Source organism: Octodon degus, unplaced genomic scaffold (genome assembly GCF_000260255.1).
Source record: "Octodon degus isolate 3935 unplaced genomic scaffold, OctDeg1.0 scaffold00093, whole genome shotgun sequence".
NCBI lineage: Eukaryota > Metazoa > Chordata > Mammalia > Rodentia > Octodontidae > Octodon > Octodon degus.
The window spans coordinates 6,051,109-6,068,427 of NW_004524669.1; the positions used below are offsets into that span (position 1 = coordinate 6,051,109).

At 47.2% G+C, this 17,319-nt stretch overlaps 1 protein-coding gene across 2 annotated transcripts in view; it reads right to left on the reverse strand.

Annotated features, from left to right (window-relative positions):
• Window positions 1-11,326: 11,326 nt before the first annotated feature.
• The window catches only part of Calcoco1 (calcium binding and coiled-coil domain 1), a 20,870-nt gene continuing 14,877 nt past the window's right edge, over window positions 11,327-17,319 (reverse strand). The window contains exons 8-16 of one of the 2 annotated variants that reach the window (XM_023722721.1): window positions 16,125-16,280; window positions 15,695-15,949; window positions 15,123-15,248; window positions 14,612-14,707; window positions 14,151-14,259; window positions 13,747-13,946; window positions 13,208-13,314; window positions 12,892-12,963; window positions 11,327-12,269 (exon numbers count right to left, since the gene is read on the reverse strand). In XM_023722721.1, coding sequence (XP_023578489.1) covers window positions 12,092-12,269; window positions 12,892-12,963; window positions 13,208-13,314; window positions 13,747-13,946; window positions 14,151-14,259; window positions 14,612-14,707; window positions 15,123-15,248; window positions 15,695-15,949; window positions 16,125-16,280 — 1,299 coding nt within the window. In that variant the 3' untranslated portion in view covers window positions 11,327-12,091. The remainder of the gene's footprint in view (window positions 12,270-12,891; window positions 12,964-13,207; window positions 13,315-13,746; window positions 13,947-14,150; window positions 14,260-14,611; window positions 14,708-15,122; window positions 15,249-15,694; window positions 15,950-16,124; window positions 16,281-17,319) is intronic. The other variant, XM_004637907.2, reaches the window with a different exon arrangement.

Below are 17,319 nucleotides of genomic sequence, written 5' to 3' on the forward strand. Positions count from 1 at the left end.
TGTTAGCATTGCTGAGATTTGCTTCTTTGCTTAATAGTCATTTATTGAGCACCTATTAAGTGACTTCTTTTGACTGACCACACCCTCCCCTTTCATACTTCTTCTGAGATGGGTACACAGAAGGGCTCTCAGGTCCTGGGCAGGGGTAGAGGCACAGGGGGCATAGGGGTGAGCCCCCCCCCCCCCCAACACCATAGCCTGCACAGTGCCCAGAGGCGGCTGCAGCAGCAGCTCCAGATTTACAGCTGCCCTGGCGCTGATGCCATAAAAGCAAACGATCCTTCTCTGTACTAATTTCTGTGTAATTAGATCTCTCCTGGCATGGAAAGTGGGGAGTGGGGGTGGCCAGGAAGGGAGGGTGCCAAGGACTCTTTACAGAGTCTTTCTTGGGAGGAGGGGTTGTGGCTTCACATGGGTAGGTTGGATACATGGAGTGCATGCGTTGTGACAAGAGTTGGGGAATGTCTTATATGCATATAGAAGACAAGGTGGCAGATGAGTCTTGATGTATTGATCTAGATGTACTCAGGATGGGGACAGGCCAACCTGGGATTGTGCACAAAGATCGAGAAGCTGGGAGAATAACTCCTGGCTAATCTCTGTACCTGCAGAAGGTATTAAAATTGTCAGGGGAGCTGCACACAGACTTCCCTACACCAGCTCAGCTATCAAGACCTCTCAGAGAAGTGTGAACAACAAGGAATCTCTTCAGACCCATCCGCATTTACATCTGCATGTAAAACAACATGTACACGTGGATTTACCTACACAAAAGCAAATGCACACTTTTGTTAAAAGAAGGTAAATGTTAGAGTATCTACACTTCATAAGAACGGAACAAATATTTGTCCCTCCCCAATTTCTAACCCACTGCTTTGGGGCAGAAGACTAAAAGATGAAAAAAGTTCTTTGCTTAAATAAGGTATGCATTAAGGCACTTGCAAGACCCTTTGAAGAAAATGGTGAGGGTGACAAAAGAAATCAAGAGAAATGGGATGGATAGAGAGGGAATGACCTTGAACTTTTGTCTTTCTTTGGGAAAAGCAAAGTCTCAGGAGAAGAATATCTTTGTTATTATTACTATCTCTTACTCCCACCCCGTGACGAAGACGACTGTGGGTATGGCAGTAATGCTGCTTGCAACGACACTTGTAAGTATTCATCATACACTCGAATGTGTTTGCAGAGGGACCACAGAGGGGCTCTTACCCAGTGTCCCTGCAGCCTGAGTCTCTACCACGGTAAGTCTGCCTGGGAGTCAGCCGGCCCCTGTGTCAATATTCCTGCTGAAATGGAACTCTTTACTTTATGTGCAGTCTGCCCCTGTCACTGGACAGCTGTAGGGGTTAGAATATTCGGTGGAATTGAAATCTGTCTTCTTTTTAATTTCAGAATATACTAATTCTAACTACCTGTCATATCTCCCTGAGTTATTCTAATGTTTTAAGACCAGTTCAATCTAAGCATTAATCGTCCCCCCACAATAGCTATAACAATTAGACACCCATTGGAAAAGCAGGAGATTTTGATCTCCACAGATGACTGCCATGTACTTATCTTAAGCCCTTGTTCTAATGGGTAATTCCTGATTAACCTGAGTAATGAAAATGTATCACAATAAAGAGAGATTTGTCATGCCTTGTTATCACTTCATAAGGCCATCCTTCTAGATACCTGCCATAACATCAGGATATTTCTATCCCAATAAAACATGATCATGATGTGCTTGGCTAATAAAAAGGAAAAAAGCCATGTATTAAAAATATGTTTAAAATGATTTGCATGAGTGGTGTAAATATAAACCACCGCCATCATCATTGTCAACATCACCCCTGGTTTATTTGCCTTTCGAAATCTCTGCCTGACCTTGAGGGTGGGAGGTACATAAAGGAAGAGGGAGGCAGAAAATTAGTATCTATTAAGTCCTTACCATATATTATATTAACCCTGTGAGCCAGGGGTTATGTTGTCCTTACAGGTGAAGAAATTGGCTTCCAAGAAGTTAAGTACCTTACCTGAGGTCATCCAGGTAGTAACCAGGGTATCAGAATTTTAACCCAGCTAACTAATTCCAAGATGGGCATTCTCTCCCCTTCATCTGGATTGGTTTAGTTTATTTTGAGACCCATCGGAGTCTTATAGTGTGGAGGTGACATGGGTAAGATGCGTTGTGCTCAGTGACCTCACCTCCCCAGATACCTGGAGTCACCAGAAGGGAAACAGGAATTCAGAACCAAATTTTGTGGCTTTGGTGGTCAGTGATATTACTGATTTTACCTATGGGTCCCTACACATAATCACAGGCAGTGCTGCATGCTTTATCACTGTTATTCAGTGACACACTTGTACAACAGGACTACAGAGTCAACACACACCTGGCCCCGCTGCTGGCTCTTATCTTCCCAGCTCCGGGGCGGTGATGTGTGCAGCCAGCAGGGGTCGCCGGCACACCAGGAATTGCCACAACCTGAGTCTGTCCTGCTGCGCCAACATGACAGAAATGTCTCTCTTCCTCTCGTCTTTTCCTAAGATCACTCATGATCCTTCCCCTTCCCTGCCTTCTTCTCCTAGCCCCCTTTCTGATCTTGTAGATTTGTAAGGATGAAGTGAGTAATTGCCCCTCAAGTAGCACCCTAAATGGCTGAACCCCAGCCTAGGCCAAGGACCAGAGAGACTAGGCTGCCCGTCTTGCTTTAGGAATGGCTAGAGAGCTGGTAAGATGCTGGAGTGCCAGCTTTCTGGTTCAACCTTGGCTTCTTAGGATTCTTCCTGCCCTTCAGTGATTCCCCAAACCCTGTCTCAGCATTCTCGTCTATAGCTTATTGTGACCATCCTTTCTTCATCCCAGTATCTATGCGAGCACTTGTCCCAGGCATCATCAGACCCCCACAATCCTTTAGCACTCTCATTTGGGGAGGGCCTAAGAATGAGGATGGAAGCGAATCGCTCACCTAGCCAGTGATTTGGGCGTGAGAAATCGTGGTTTGGAGAATACAGGAGAAGGACCCAGATTCTCTGCCTCAAGGCAGAAAGAAGGGCAAGGTATCTGTTTTGGGTTTTTTTGTTTTTATTTTTGTTTTTGCAGGAGAGGAGTCCAGACACTGGGCTGTAGAGGCCGCTGTGGCCGCCTTCTGGGAGGGGTATCTCTCTGCTCTTTTCTGCGCCTCTCCCTCCCCTGCTGTAGCAACAGCGCCCCAGCTTTTCCATCCCCCATCTCTCTGCTCCCCCTCCCCCTCAGCTTTTGGAGCCCAGTGATTGGCGGCTGCCTGCTGCAGGGCCAGCTAGGTTTATAGCTTTGCGGCAGCTAGGGAGAAAGCGAGGCCAGAGACAGGAAAATGGAAACCGACCAAGAAACAGAAAATGATGAAAAAGAAGAAGAGAAAGAGAGAAAGACAGAGGGACAAGCAGAGAATCCAAAAGACGCACCCAAATTAGAAGCCAAATGCCAAAATAAGGAGAGACTGAATGAAACAGGAGTTGGCACAAAGAAAATTGTAGAGTTATTGATAAAAGGTGAAGAATATGTGAGAGGGAGCGAGGGAGCGAGGGAGGAGAGAGAGAGAGAGAGAGAGAGAGAGAGAGAGAGAGAGAGAGAGAGGAAAAGTATGGACAAAAACACTCGGACAAGTCTTGAGAATAGGGATGCGCTGGACTTTCCAAGGCAGGGGACAGAAATTTCCAATAGGAGGCAGAACAGATATTTTAGGATTCCCAGAAACCATTTTGTAATATAGACACAACAGGCTGGAGGACTTGCAAGTGGTCCGAGTTTCCCCCACACCTCTTACATGTCCACACCATCCTGCAGTGTTAAGGTGACTGAGGAAAAGTCTTCCTTAAGAATACTCGAGGTGGGGGGGGATGCTGGGGAGATAGCTCAGTTGAATAAGTGCTTGCCTGGCAAGCTCAAGGGCTTGAGTTCAATCCCTGGCTCCGCAAAGAACACTCCAGGGACCCAGGGTGGAAGCATTTTGCTCTATGTTCTATGGTGAAAACTGGGGTCTGAGATTTGGAAGAGATTTTAGTATTAATGCTATCCTTTGTTGAGCATGAATTAATGTGGTATCTCAATTGGCACATACCACTTTACCTTATAGTTATTTCTCTGTGTGTCTTTTTGCTAAAATATAAGCTCCTTAACAGCAAGATCTGTGCCTGCCCTTCTTTGTGGCTCCCACAGTGCCTTGTTCTTGTTTATTGAGTGAACCAGTGAATGGCCCCTGGAGATGTTTAAGCAGAGGTTGGATGACTACCAATGAGGAATGTAGTCTAGGGAATTTCTGCACTGAATGAGAAGCTGGAAATATGTCTCTAAGAGCTCTTTTCATTTTGATGTTCTGTGTTCTCTCTCTATATATCCTACTTCTTTTCCTATGTTCCCAAATCTGCAAGGGTAAGAGGCAAAATAGGAAATTCCAAATTATTAAGTATGTTCTGTGAGCCAGGCCCTGTTCAAGGCGTTTTGCACCTGAGCTCTCATTTTATAGGTGGGCGTTAGCCACATTTTGCAGCTATGGGCTCAGAGAGATGGGTGTTTTGCTCCATGTCACATGATTAGGATGTATGATAAGCAAGGTTTATTGTGTTCTAAAAGCCTTGGTGATTTCCATGATGCTGTATTTCTACTAATTCAGGAGTAGAAAGAGGAGTTGTGAAGGGAAGGCAAGAGGGAGAAGACATGGCATTTAAATTCAGGGTTGGGATTGATTCTGATTCTAAACAAGAGAAAAAAAAAAACCCACCTTTGTAAGTTAGAATAAGACATATATCTGTTCTCACTTGAATATCAAAAGACCTCAAGAAAAAAAATGTGAAGAGATGAGGGCATGGGGTCCTGAACATGGGGTCCGGAGGCCTGAGGTCCTAGGTTTGGGGAGTATGGGATTTGGGATTAGGGTTATAAAAGATCAGTGCGGAGTCCAGGAATGTGCAGGCTGTGGTGGTCCTATTTTGTGGTGGAGCTTAGGCCAGTGTTGTGCAGTAGAAATTTGACAGGACTCTCGCAATATAAGTTTAAATTTTCTAGCAGCAAATTAAAAAATGTAAAAACCAGGTGCAGCTAACTTTACCTTTATATTGAAGTGGATGCCACTTGAACATATACTCATAAGTGAAATAAACCAGACACACATGTTTAAATATCGTATTGTCTCCCTAGTATAAGAACTCAAAAGAAGAAATACAAATAGAAAGATATAATACAAGTAAAAGGAAAACAGGATCTCAAGGACTTAACTAATCAAGAGAGGGAAAGGAGAAGAGCTAGGAAACATGACAATGTCAAGCCATACAGTTATATGTAGAAGATGAGCAAGGCAATGATCCTGAGAATCTTCAGAAGATTTTTTAATCCAGCTAACTTTAATAATATATTTATATTATTTAAAGTAATATAGCCAAAATGCTATCATATCAACCTGCAACCAACATAAAGGTATTTATTTATTTATTATTTAAGCAGTGGTCAAGTTTATTAGAGAAAGTAAAGGTGAAGAAGGAAAGAGAAACTGGCTCTGCAGAGCAAGCTTGGCCTGAGTAAAAGGAGGAAAAGCAAAGTAGAAGGGCACCCTGCAGAAAGCAAAGCAAACTACCTTGAGTAAAGTCAGGCTAGCCAACATAAAAGTGTTTACATTTTTTTAAAGTACTAAGTCTTTGAAATCTGTTATGCAATTTATGCTTAAAAAGCTCCGTTTGGGCTGGCCACATCTCAAGCATACAGGAGTAGCTGATGCCTGCCACAGCAAGTAGTAGGGCCTTAGGCTTTAAGTCACGTTAGATGCTGGGTGAGGTGGCATTGAATTCCTAGCTACTCAGGGAGGTGGAGGCAGAAAAACAGCTTGAGCCCAGGTGTTTCAGATCTGTCCTGGGTATTAATGGGACTGAAATTGATCAGGATATGTTAAGCATATGTATTATCTTCCCCAAATGAACCCCATAATCTTAAAAAAAAATTTTTTTGGTATTGAAAATCAAACTCAGGACCCTGTTCTTGCCAGTCCATAATATTGTAATATTATGCACTAATAAAATAATATTCTTTCTTTTTTTTTCTTGATGGAACCAGGGGTTGAACTCAGGCCCTTGCACTTGCCAGGGAAGCGCTTATTCCACTGAGCCATCTCCCTGGCCCCATATTCTTTCTTTAAAACAAAAAAAAGAATGTACCTCATGCTTGGCTGGCAAGAAGCAGCAGGTCTTTGATGTGGGACTCCCAGACATCTTAGCTCTGGGCCTTGATTTTCCTTACACCTTGGTTCAGGCACTTGGGTTTTTATGTGAGTCTGAAGACATGGTCCCAATTCCCACAGGTACTGCAGATCCATTGGAGGCTGTGTGGAGTCCAGCCATTCAATAACTTCACCTCCAACACTGTCTTCCAGGTCTCCTGCAGCCCCCTGGCTGCTGATCCAGTGGCTTCCAAGAGTCACTTTCCTGGCCTCCCTGTTGCTACCCCTGTCCTGGACTCCTCTCTCCTGAGAGGCTTCTTGACTCCCTGACCAGGGCTTCTCAGTCTTTCTTATAACTGCACTCTCCATCCTCCCCTTTCATGATGGTCTTCTTAGGAGTTCTGGTTTACCCTCTTACCTTTACCATTCCTGTGAGGAGAACTTTTTTCACTTTTAGCATTTTTACTGTCAGGGATCTTATATCTGTATTCCCAGCTTTAAACTTTTGATCTTTGGACTTAAATATCTACCTAACTGCATACTGCATCATCTTCTCCTGCAGAAGATTTCTAAAACATGCTGGGCATGGTGGAACTCTGGGAAGCTGAGGCAGGAGGAATTCAATTCTGAGGTCAGACTGGATAACTTAGACCCTGTTCTAAAATAAGATTTTAAAAGGGTTGGGGGGGGGTAGCTCCATGGTAGAGCACTTGCCTAGTAAATATGAAGTCTTGGGTTCAATCTTTAGCACAGAAAAAAGAAAAATTATGCCCCAAACACTAGGAATCTATAAGCCAAAATTCAACCACTTTTTCCTCGCATGTATTTTTCTCCATTTGTATTATTTATTTGGAGAATGGCATCATCAGTTTTCTGGTCATTGAAACCAGAAACCCAGGATCACTTGACTCCTGTTCACTTCCCATATATAATTATCTCCAGGTCCTAATAATTCTGCCCCTAAGATTTGGTGCTCATCATTTTTGCCTGGGCTATTACAGCTGACTCCTAACTAGTTTCTGTGGACTTCTATGATTCGGCAATAGAATGTAAGTTGCACGAGGGCAGGTATTCTTATTTTTTTCGTGGGCTTCACTAATGCCTAGAACTGCAGCTGGCACCTGGTAATGGGCACCCCACGAATCTTGATGAGTGAATGTGTGAGTAATGTCAGTAGGCCACATTTCAGTCTCATTTCCCACATTGCATGTCCTGGCCCAGCAGCCCTACCTAAATGTTTAGATTTCTGAGCACACTGTTTCTTCTGCCTGCCTGTGCTAGGCTTACATCTACTCATCCCTTAAAGATCCAGCCCCATGTTGTCACCCATGGGAACTTTACTTTGCCTAGTTTTGGTTAAGATTTCCTCCTCTGTGGCTCTAGAGTCAGCTGTGTACACCTCTAAAGTTGTGGTTATCTTGATTCCTTGTATTTGGTGACTTACACCAACTACAAGCTATCTGAGGGCAGTGTTTTTAACCACTCTATCTCTACTTCTATAAAGAACACATTTGTTTGTTTGTTTATTTATGCATTTGGTTGTTACAGGGACTCACTACGCAGGTCAGACTCATAGTGATCCCCCTGCTTTCAGCTTCCCCAGCTCCAGGCTTACAGGTTTGCACCACCACACCAGACTCTGTTGCCATCTCAGCCCGCCCTGGAGGCAGTGCTGGCATGGCACATGGTGCCAGGGATCGAACCATAGTCCCTGTGCTTGCCTAAGCTTGTCTAAGCAGGTGCTTACTCTGCTGAGCTATCTTGCCGGCCCAGAACACTCTTTCTTAAATTAACAGAAACATCTCTATCTCATCTGGCACCACATTTTATTTTTTTAACTACACGTCACTTGGTGTTGGTCATGTTTGATTATTTCAAGCTAGTTAGTGAATTCAATGCTGTTCTTTTTTTTCCTTCTCTTTCTTCTTCTCCTTCTTGAGATGGCATCTCGCTATGTTGCCCAGATTGGTCTTGGGCTCCTGGGCTCAGGGGCTTCTCCACTTCAGCCTCCCAAGCACTGGGACTAGAGTTGTTATCACTTCTCCTGGGTTTTTTATTCTTTGTATATATCATTTTGCATATATGAAATTTTAAAATTAAAATAATATAAAAAGTATTTTTGGATGACTACACTTATGTGCAACTCCCTGCATCAGTGTTTAGGATCACAGAGATATAGAACTACAAAATTTTTGTTTTGAGACAGGATCTCACTTTGTAGTTCAGTCTGGGCTTGAACTCACTCCAATCCTGCCTCAGTAGCCCCAGTGCTAGGATTACAGGTGCGTGTCACCATACCTGGCTAGAATTTATTTTCAAGTTGCTTATAGTCTAGAGAGAAGAAAAAACTTGGCTATATTATGTAGCATTTTTACTTTTGTGTGTTTGTGCTACTGGGAACTGAACTCAGGATTTGCACATGCTAGACAAATACTCTACCACTGAGCTGTATCTCTAGCTCTTCTAATTAAAAATATTTTTTTCTTCCATTTATGTATTTGGTACAGGGTCTCACTATGCAACTCAGACTCATAGTGATTCTCCTGTTTTCAACCTCCCCTGCACTGGGATTACAGGCATGGACCACTATGCCCGTGTGCGGGAAAGGGGATAGAACTCTGGTCACTGCATTTGCCAAAGCAGGTGCTTAGTCCACTGAACTATCTTGAAGGCCCTTAAAAATTTTTTTAAGAGTGGCAAAGTTTCACATTTATTAAAGGTAGGGGAAAAAAGACAGGTAAGAAAAAGCAGACACTGCACAGTGAGTTCTGGCTGAGTGAAAAGGGAGGAAAAAAAATACAATCTATAGTACAGGGTGGGCTACTGTTAAGAGGCATGATAGCTTAATCATTAAGATTTTGAGACAAGGTGCTCCTAAGTTGCTTAGCCTGGCCCTGAATTTACAATCCTCCTGCCTCAGTCTCCTGGGTAGCTGGGATCACGATGTGCACCACAATGCTGAGTATGTTTTTTACACTGCTACATAGGTATTTCCCAGGGTAACAGGGGAAGTCAGGTAAGGCTTCACAGAGGAGGTGGCCTTTGAGCTGAGAGGAAAGATGGTGCTCAGAGGCATACAGAGTAAGCACATTTCTGTAGAATGGTTCTGTTATCCTGGATATGAAGTTGCTCAGGGTGGGATGGAAGGTAAAAAGGTAGGCTAGGGCCAGACAGTGAGGACTGTGACTGCCACATTAAGTAATTTGCACTTCAATTTCTGTAGGTGGCAGGCAGCCATAGAGGTTCTCTAAGTGTGGAGTGGTATGTTTGGATAAATCTTTCTACCACCAAATACTGATACATGAGTTCCTGCTTGCTGGCACTTTTCATTTCATTCAAGCCCATCCAGATTTACCCGCTTCTGCATTCAAGCCCATCTAGATTTACCTGCTTCTGCAGATGCTGGGAAACAGGGCAGGAATGACATTCATTGCAGAGCAGAAGAAAGTAGAAAGACTGAGTTGTCCAGTGCCACCGTGCATAGGAGGCAGAACTAGAATGGGAACCCAACTGTCTTCGCTACCCCCAGTAGGGCACCACCCTCCCCAGAGCTCCTCTGATTCAGGGCTGCGTCTTGGACACTGCATGAGGTTAAGTCATGAGTAAGGAAGAGAAACGGCTCCCAATGCCCACGGGAGTCAGTGTGGAAATGCAGCCTGCACGCCAGAAAGACGCAGAAAAGGCAGAGAAGGGAGCAGCTGCAGCCTTTAGATGGCCACATGGAGGGGGTTGGCGAAGGACCGCGGGCTTCATGGAGGAGGGGACGGTGGAGAAGCTTTGAGGAGTGAAGCAGAACAGAGCTGGGGAGAAAGGAAGGAGACAGAGGGACCCATGGAAAGTGTTGCATGTGAGAAAGAAAAAACTGCTGGCCTCATGAGCATATCTGTGTCAGTGGTCTCGGTGCTGTTAGCCATGTGGCTCCTGCCAGGCAGTGTGGCTTGGCAGGGGCCATGGGGATGGAAACACAGGACCTGGGTCCCTGTTTCTCTCTCCTCCTCCTTTCTTGCACTAGGGGGCCACCCTAGAAGCCACAAATGTGTGGGTCCCAGATTCTTCCCTTCCAACCTCCCCCAGACATAAATCACAAGTGATTTCATTAAATGCACCTCCTGCTGGGGATGTTGGCTCATAATTCCTCTCTGATTAACCCCCACTACCCCGGCGAGTTTATAGGCCAAGCGAGGGAGGGGCAGAAGGGGAGGGTAAAAGGAGGGATGGGGAATCCCAGGCGGGTGATGGATGCCTCTGTCAGCCCAGCTCGTATTTATTAATAGTCTTAATACGGGAAGCAATAAAGGAAGAGAGGGATTCTATTAATTAAATCATTGTTATAATTAACTTTCATTAAAGGAGGATCAATAAAGAGGGGTTGAGATGGAGCGAGGAGAGATCCATTATCTCTAATTTCCTTGGAAGGGATTCAGGGAACGAGATGGGTTGCTAGGATACAGAGATGTGAGGGAAGGAGGAAGGATGTAAGATGTTATCCAGGTGGGGTTGCAAGGTTTCAGGTGGATGAAGAGAGAGAACAGGGAGGGGGGTACACCCAGGGGCCCTAGAGGGAATGGAGGGTGTGGGTAAGGAGCTCTTGGGTAGAGAATAAGGGGGCCACGGGCATGCGGCTTGGCAGGGCACCTTAGGGAGCCTTGGCGAGCACACAGATCCTTCATAAATGCTTTATGGTGCTGTGGATATGTCTGTCTGGCCTGTGAAGCTGGTTAGAGTGGATGAATGTTTTGTGGTGTGGAGTCAGAGTGCACACAGGTGTGACAATAGAGGGAGCAGGAGGCAGGGGTGGAATAGAAAATGGCCTTCAGAGGGCTCTGTGGGAACTCAAAGGTATGCACACTTGACAGGAGTTGTGCCTGTCCTCTGGCATAGGCACAGTGGCAGTTGCTATGGGAAGTGAAGATATGCGCAGAAGCCCCACTGCTCTTCCCTGGCAGCCCCAGTCCTCGGGCTTCACTGTGAGCAGAACTCCCAGACCTGTCAGTTTGCTCTGTTCCACTGCAATGCACTCAAGCTGGACCGCCCACTCAGGCGAAGGTCCTTTACTTGTCATCCTGGAGCTGACGGTGGGCAGAGCAGTTAGGACTTCCCTTGGATCCCTCCTGCACACTGAGATTCTTACCGCCTAAGAACACATTTTATGACAACAGTTACACTTATCATATAAATATATTTGTCCAAACTACAGATAAGAGAGGAAGGGTATGGGAGGAGAGGAAGCTCTTATTGCTGTGGGGGGCTTTGGGATAGGGGCTAGAGATGAGGACATGTAGGATCACCCCACCCTCACAGAAGGCACAAATACATTATTTCATGTGAGGATACAGGGGATTGGGGAGGGCAGCAGGGAGAGGCAGGAGACAGTATAGGAAGCCTCAAAAATACAAAACAGACCTCTATATTAATATCTAAGATATTAATTCTACAGAAAAGGCTGGGATGAGGTATGGAAGTCAACCAGGAAAGAGGAAACAAAGAAACAGAACCAAAAGATCTGAAGGTCAGGAGTGTCCATACTACTGCCCCTATGCAGGCCCTAGGGAAAACTCAGGTAAACAAATACAAACCCCAAATAAGAGAGTGGAGTGCCCCAGGAATTGGCTTTGGGGCATCAGAGAGTATATCAGAAGCAACCTGGGCTAGGAGTGGATTCTAGCCCCACAGGTCTCCTCTATCCTGGGTTCTTCAAAACCAATTTCAGTGGGTGTTTAGCCACTGCTTCCAAAGAGGACCCTGGCCAGGACAAAAAGCCAGGTAGGAAAGGATGACATTAGCAAGCTGGGATGGAACAAGGGCATACAGGAGTGGTTCTTATGACACAGGGTATCATGGAGCCCACTGGATGGCAAAGTGGATGTCCGTGTGTGTGTGCATGTGCACGTGCGTGTCCACACATGTGCTACAAAAGGGTGACATCACTCAAAGGTGAAGGGGTCCTGGGTGCTGAAAAAGAAGTGTCCATCCATGTGATCCTCCAGGGCATCCTTGTCGCTCTCAGCAGGAAAGCGCTCCTTACAGATAGGACATTCCTTCCACGGTGGGGTGGCAGTGCCCCCAGTGCCAGCCTCAGACAGAGGATCCATGGCAAAGCCACTAAAGAGACACAAAGGGGGACAGGAGAGGATCAGAGTGCTCTGCTGCCTTATTAACTTGCAGACCTCAGAGAGTAGGACCATGCATCTTGGTGCCTAGATGGCCCTGTTCCTAAAGCAGCATCCTGTCCCACTCTTCTGCAGCATCTTTCTCCCCTCGGTACAGGATGCCTTAGCTTTCCCGATTCTCTGGCTGCTCTTTTTGAGGACCTGCTGGTCTCTGCAGTGCAGGGCCCATCCCCCAAGCTCTTGTGCTTCTCCCTCCATCTCTGTCTGCTGCCTAATGAGGCCGAAAATGAGTCTGACATCGTCCTTCATCTCCTGCTCCAGTCGAGAAGGATGATAGTATCACCCCTCCCTTCCCTGAGTCCATTGCAGAGCCAGAGCTTGAAGATAAAAATCTCTCTTCCCATGCCCTGTGTTCTTAGCCCAGGGCACAAAGAGGAGGCTGAGCTGGATACCTGAACCCCTTGTCCCGGGAGAAGCCCTCCCAGGGAATCCTCAGGGAAAAGGGTCAGCAACTTAAGTGCAGCCACTTGCTGGACCTCAGGCTTCTTTCTGCTCCTATCCCTGGGGGGGCTGGGTTACCTCCCTTCCTCCCTCGAGAAGCCTAAGTTACCTACCTGGTGGTTGGGGAGGGGGTAGGGGCAGGAATGAGGGGATGCAGGGCAATTTGGGCTCCATGGAAGATGGTGCTGGAACAATACAGAAGCCAGTTAAAGGCAGGGCCTTGGAGTGCAAGATGAGGGGAGAGATTACCTGAAGGCGCTTGGCATTTGGGATGATGTGTGATTTTCTGTATCAACCATACCTGTTTCCTTTTTTTTTTGGCTGAGGCCAAGAAGGGGGCTGCTGAGGACGGTGTGGTTACTGTTCACATGGATGTCCTGCCCACTGACTTCCTCCCACCTCCCCTCTGTCCTCCTCTGCCACACTCACCTGGCCATGTCATAGAAGGCAGTGCCCAGTTCAGGAAGCAGCAAGTTGGCTTCCTCACCACCACTCTGCACAGCTGCCATCAAAACTGATTTCTCATCCTCAGCCTCCTGGGTACCACAGAGACACAGACGGGTTTGGGGATGGGCCCCCCTCGCGAGGGAGCAGCCCACCGGGACAGGTAGGGGAAGAGAGGCCAAGGCTAGGACAGTGGGCAGAGAGGTTGTGGGAAGAGCGAGGCAGGGGAGGTTCTGATGGGGGCTGGAGACTAAGGGGAGGAGGAGCTGCATAATCAGACTATTGGACTGGACTGGGTTTGGGGGTAGCATCCCTTGGTGGCTTTGAAGAGAGGCTGGGCCTGCTTCTCCCCTGAGAATAAGAACTTCGGGGGCTGGAGGTGTAGCTCAATGACAGAGCACTTGCCTAAGCATGATAAAAACAAAAAACAAAAACAAAAAAGAGAGCCCTATGTGACAAGACTTTCTTGGGGGACCGGAGCCTCGGGTGTGGCCCTACCCACTCTTCCCTGCTTTCACTCTCACCGAGTCAGAGCTGCTGTCCTCAGCTGGCCCTGAGAGGTGGGAAGCAATGGGTGCTGGCTGGCTGATGACAACGAGCGGAGAGGCCTCTCGGGGCCCCGGCGGAGAGGAGTCTAGGTCCCCACGCTCACACAGGCCATAGGGTGGGAGTCTCATGTCTTCTGGGGACTCATCCTCTGAGTCCGTCAGGGCCCTTGGGCAGCCTGCAGGAGAGGAGGCAGGCAAAGAAGAAAGAAGGGTGTGTTTGCCAGAGGGCTGGATCAGTTCCATCTCCTTTGAGGACCATGATGAACTATATAGGGGCTGGGGCTGGGAAGAAAAAAAGACCAAGGCAGAGGCAACTTTCAGGGGTCTCCTCCTCAACAGGAGTGGGGGGGAAGGTGTCACCAGACTGGAGGTGTACAGACTCAGCCCTGCAGTGGCCTCCTCATCTTCTGTGGCAGCATCCTCATCCCACTTCTCATCTGCCACCTTCTCCAGGCGGGCCTCCAGCTTCCTCATGTACTCTAGCAGTTCCTGGAGTTGAGGAGGAAAGAAGCAGGTGGCAGAGGCCAGAAAGATGCCAACCTTGTTGGCCCACACAGCCTTTCCCTGCTCCTGGATGAACCCGCTGCTCCTTAGGCTTTGAAGCCTTCACCACAAGGTGGGGTGGTGTAGGGTGGGTCCCCACACCCGGGAGCCTTCCTGCATGCTTCACATCCCTCTCATCTCGTGGTGACCCTCCTCTCACCCGCCAATTGAGTTATGAAGAGGAACTAGAGTGCCCCTTTAGTCACTGGGCCCTCTTAGAGATTCCAGGGATGACAAGAAAGGAACAGTTTCGATTTTCTCACCTCTGACATCAGGGATGTGAGTCACATGTCCTTACCTGTTTCTCAGCCTGCAACTGCTCCTTTTCCTTCTGGAGCACACGCAAGGCTGACCGCAGCTCCGTCAGCTCCCGCTTACTCTCTGACAGCTGCACCTGAGGAAAAAGCGCTGGTGGAACCTTGAGTCTCCAATGTGCCTCCAAGAACCTGGGCTCTGGACCTGGACCAGCAGTGGAGAACCAGGTGTCCCCACACCTCAGTGCCTCCTCTGCTCAATGCTCTCCCTCCATGGGACCCTTCCTTGGCTACAGAGATGCAGTCTGAGTCCTGATCTCTGCTTCTCTTGGTGGCTGCCCTAGGCTGGTATGCAGAGCATGACCAAGGCCACTCTGTAATTCCAGGCGCAGATGTGTGCCCTGAGAGCAGAGAGGACACTGTGCGTGCTAACCAATGGAGGCTAGGAGGTGTGCGAGCTGCCACCCCATACAGATGTGGGCAGCTAGCACCTCCGAGCCCCCACCAAAGACAGAGCAGGACACACGAAGGGCCTGTGGTGGCTGGCTGCCTCACCAGGCTGGAATCTTTTTCCCGGGCCAGTTCAGTCTTGAACACTTGGTTCTGGGTCCTCTCCTCCTGCACTGCCTTCTCCAGCCGAAGGATCTCTGCGCTCAGCTTCAGGATCTTGTCCTTCTCTGCCTGGAGGTCAGTGAAAGGAGAATGGGAAGGTAAGGGGAAGGAACAGGAAGGGCACCAGGAACAGTGCTATGGGTTGCTGGATCTCTCCCCTTTTGAACTGAACTGCTCTTGGAGCAATTTCCTCTTTTAGCTGCCTATCCCCACCAAACAAAGGACAGGAAGGCGCTCTGCTGCTCAGTAATGGCATTAGGGCAAGGCCTGGTGCTTAGGGTGGAAATATTTCTGTGGCAAGGCTGGTAACTAAGGAATGTTGCTATGGTGGTCAGGGATTAGGATACATTGGTTAGGGCCTAGTCCTGCTTTGAAAGTAAAGAGCACCTCCCTCTAAGCTCTGCCCCATCCCTAAGACCTCTGAGACCTTCAACTCCTCTCAGAGGGCCTGAGTACATGTAGAAGCATCTACAGAGGTGGAAATAGGGGCCAGGAGACTACCCCTACCCTACTACCTCCATACTCTGCAGCAGCCCAGCCCGATCCTTGCTCCACTGGCATTTTTCTTCTTTCAGATGCAGAGTGAGCTCAGCCAGCCTGCCATTGACCTCGGCCACTTCCAGGCGGCTGCGGTGGAGTTCGGCTATGGTGCGATCTCTGGCTCCCGCTGCGCTGGCCAACTCCTCCCCAAGAAGGGTGGCTTTCTGCTGGCTTGAGGCTGCAAGCTCCTGGGCCCCTCGCAGTTGTTCCTTCAGGGGCTCCAGCTCAGCCTCAGGAGAGAGGAGACAGAGGTCAGGAATCCAGTGAATCTGTAAACCAGCCCTCCACCCACAGCGTAAGGCCTCCGATTATGTGGTATCTTTAGCCATGTTCCTCCCCCTTCTCTATCCACCCACACTTTTCTGCAGCAATCAATGCTTCCTGTTCCCTGAGGCCTTCACTCACCACTCGTCGTTGGGCCTGGCCTAGGCTGTCCTTCATCTGGGCCACCTTGTCCTTCAGTCTCTGGGCCTGAACACTGTGCTCCTCTTGCTGGCCCTTGGCCTCCTGCAGCTCCAAATTTAAGCGACGGTTCTCCTGTTGCGCCACCTGGAGTTCCGTCTGATGGAGAAAGGAGAATGAGAGCTGGGTAACTAGGGAGACAGGATGATCCCTGCCATTGTGATGAGAGAAGTCAAGGTTCCATTTCTCACATTTAATACAAGTCCAAGTATTCAGTTCTTGTGTTCTCTACTCAAAGGGCCTCTACCCTGAACATCCAGTCTCCATCTCCTGACCAAAGTATCCAGGATCTTAGCCTGGAGTCTTACAGGTAGATATCCCACATTGCACTCGTTTTCTCTTAAATCAACCATTTTCTCTTTTTTATTATTGTCACAAGCACATTAGCTCACGCTCTGGTCACTTTGTGCTTGGGTGACTGAATAACGGCACAATGTTTATTTTCTACAAAGTAAGCAGATTAATCTTTAAGTACATCAGTTTTTTGTTTTTTTTTGCTTTGGAGACACAAAAAAAACACTGTAGTCTAAGCTGGCTTTGAACTCACTCTGTAGTTCAGGCTGGCCTCAAACTCATGGTGATCGTCTTGCTAAAGTACATTTCTATAAGTACATGTCACCCTAACTTGAAAATGATCAGGGCTTTATACTGCTTAAAGAACAGTCTAAACCTGGCATGGTATAAGCACCTGTCTGACAAACGCAAGGTCCTGAGTTTGATCCCTGGTGCCATAAATAAATAAATAAATAAATATCTGAAATGAACTTGTTCTTTTTTTAATGCAGTTTTCAGGATCAAATCCAGGGATAAGTAAACCCTCAACCCTGAGCAAACCCAGGGATAAGTAAACCCTCCACCCTATACCCCCAGTGTGAACTTGTTCTAAATTATTAAAAATTATGGTTAAAAAAAAAATCACACAAACTTATAAATTAATATACTGGGGATCACCAACCCATTGAAATATGCTCCAAGGTTAATTCATTTCTGTGTAACCTCAGAATAAAATTTGTATTCTATTTTCTATTTTTTTTAGATTTTTTTTTATTTTTTATTTTTTTATTTTTTATTTTTTTTCTACAGTTTTATTGATAAACAGAAAGCAATCACACAAACTTATAAATTAATATACTGGGGA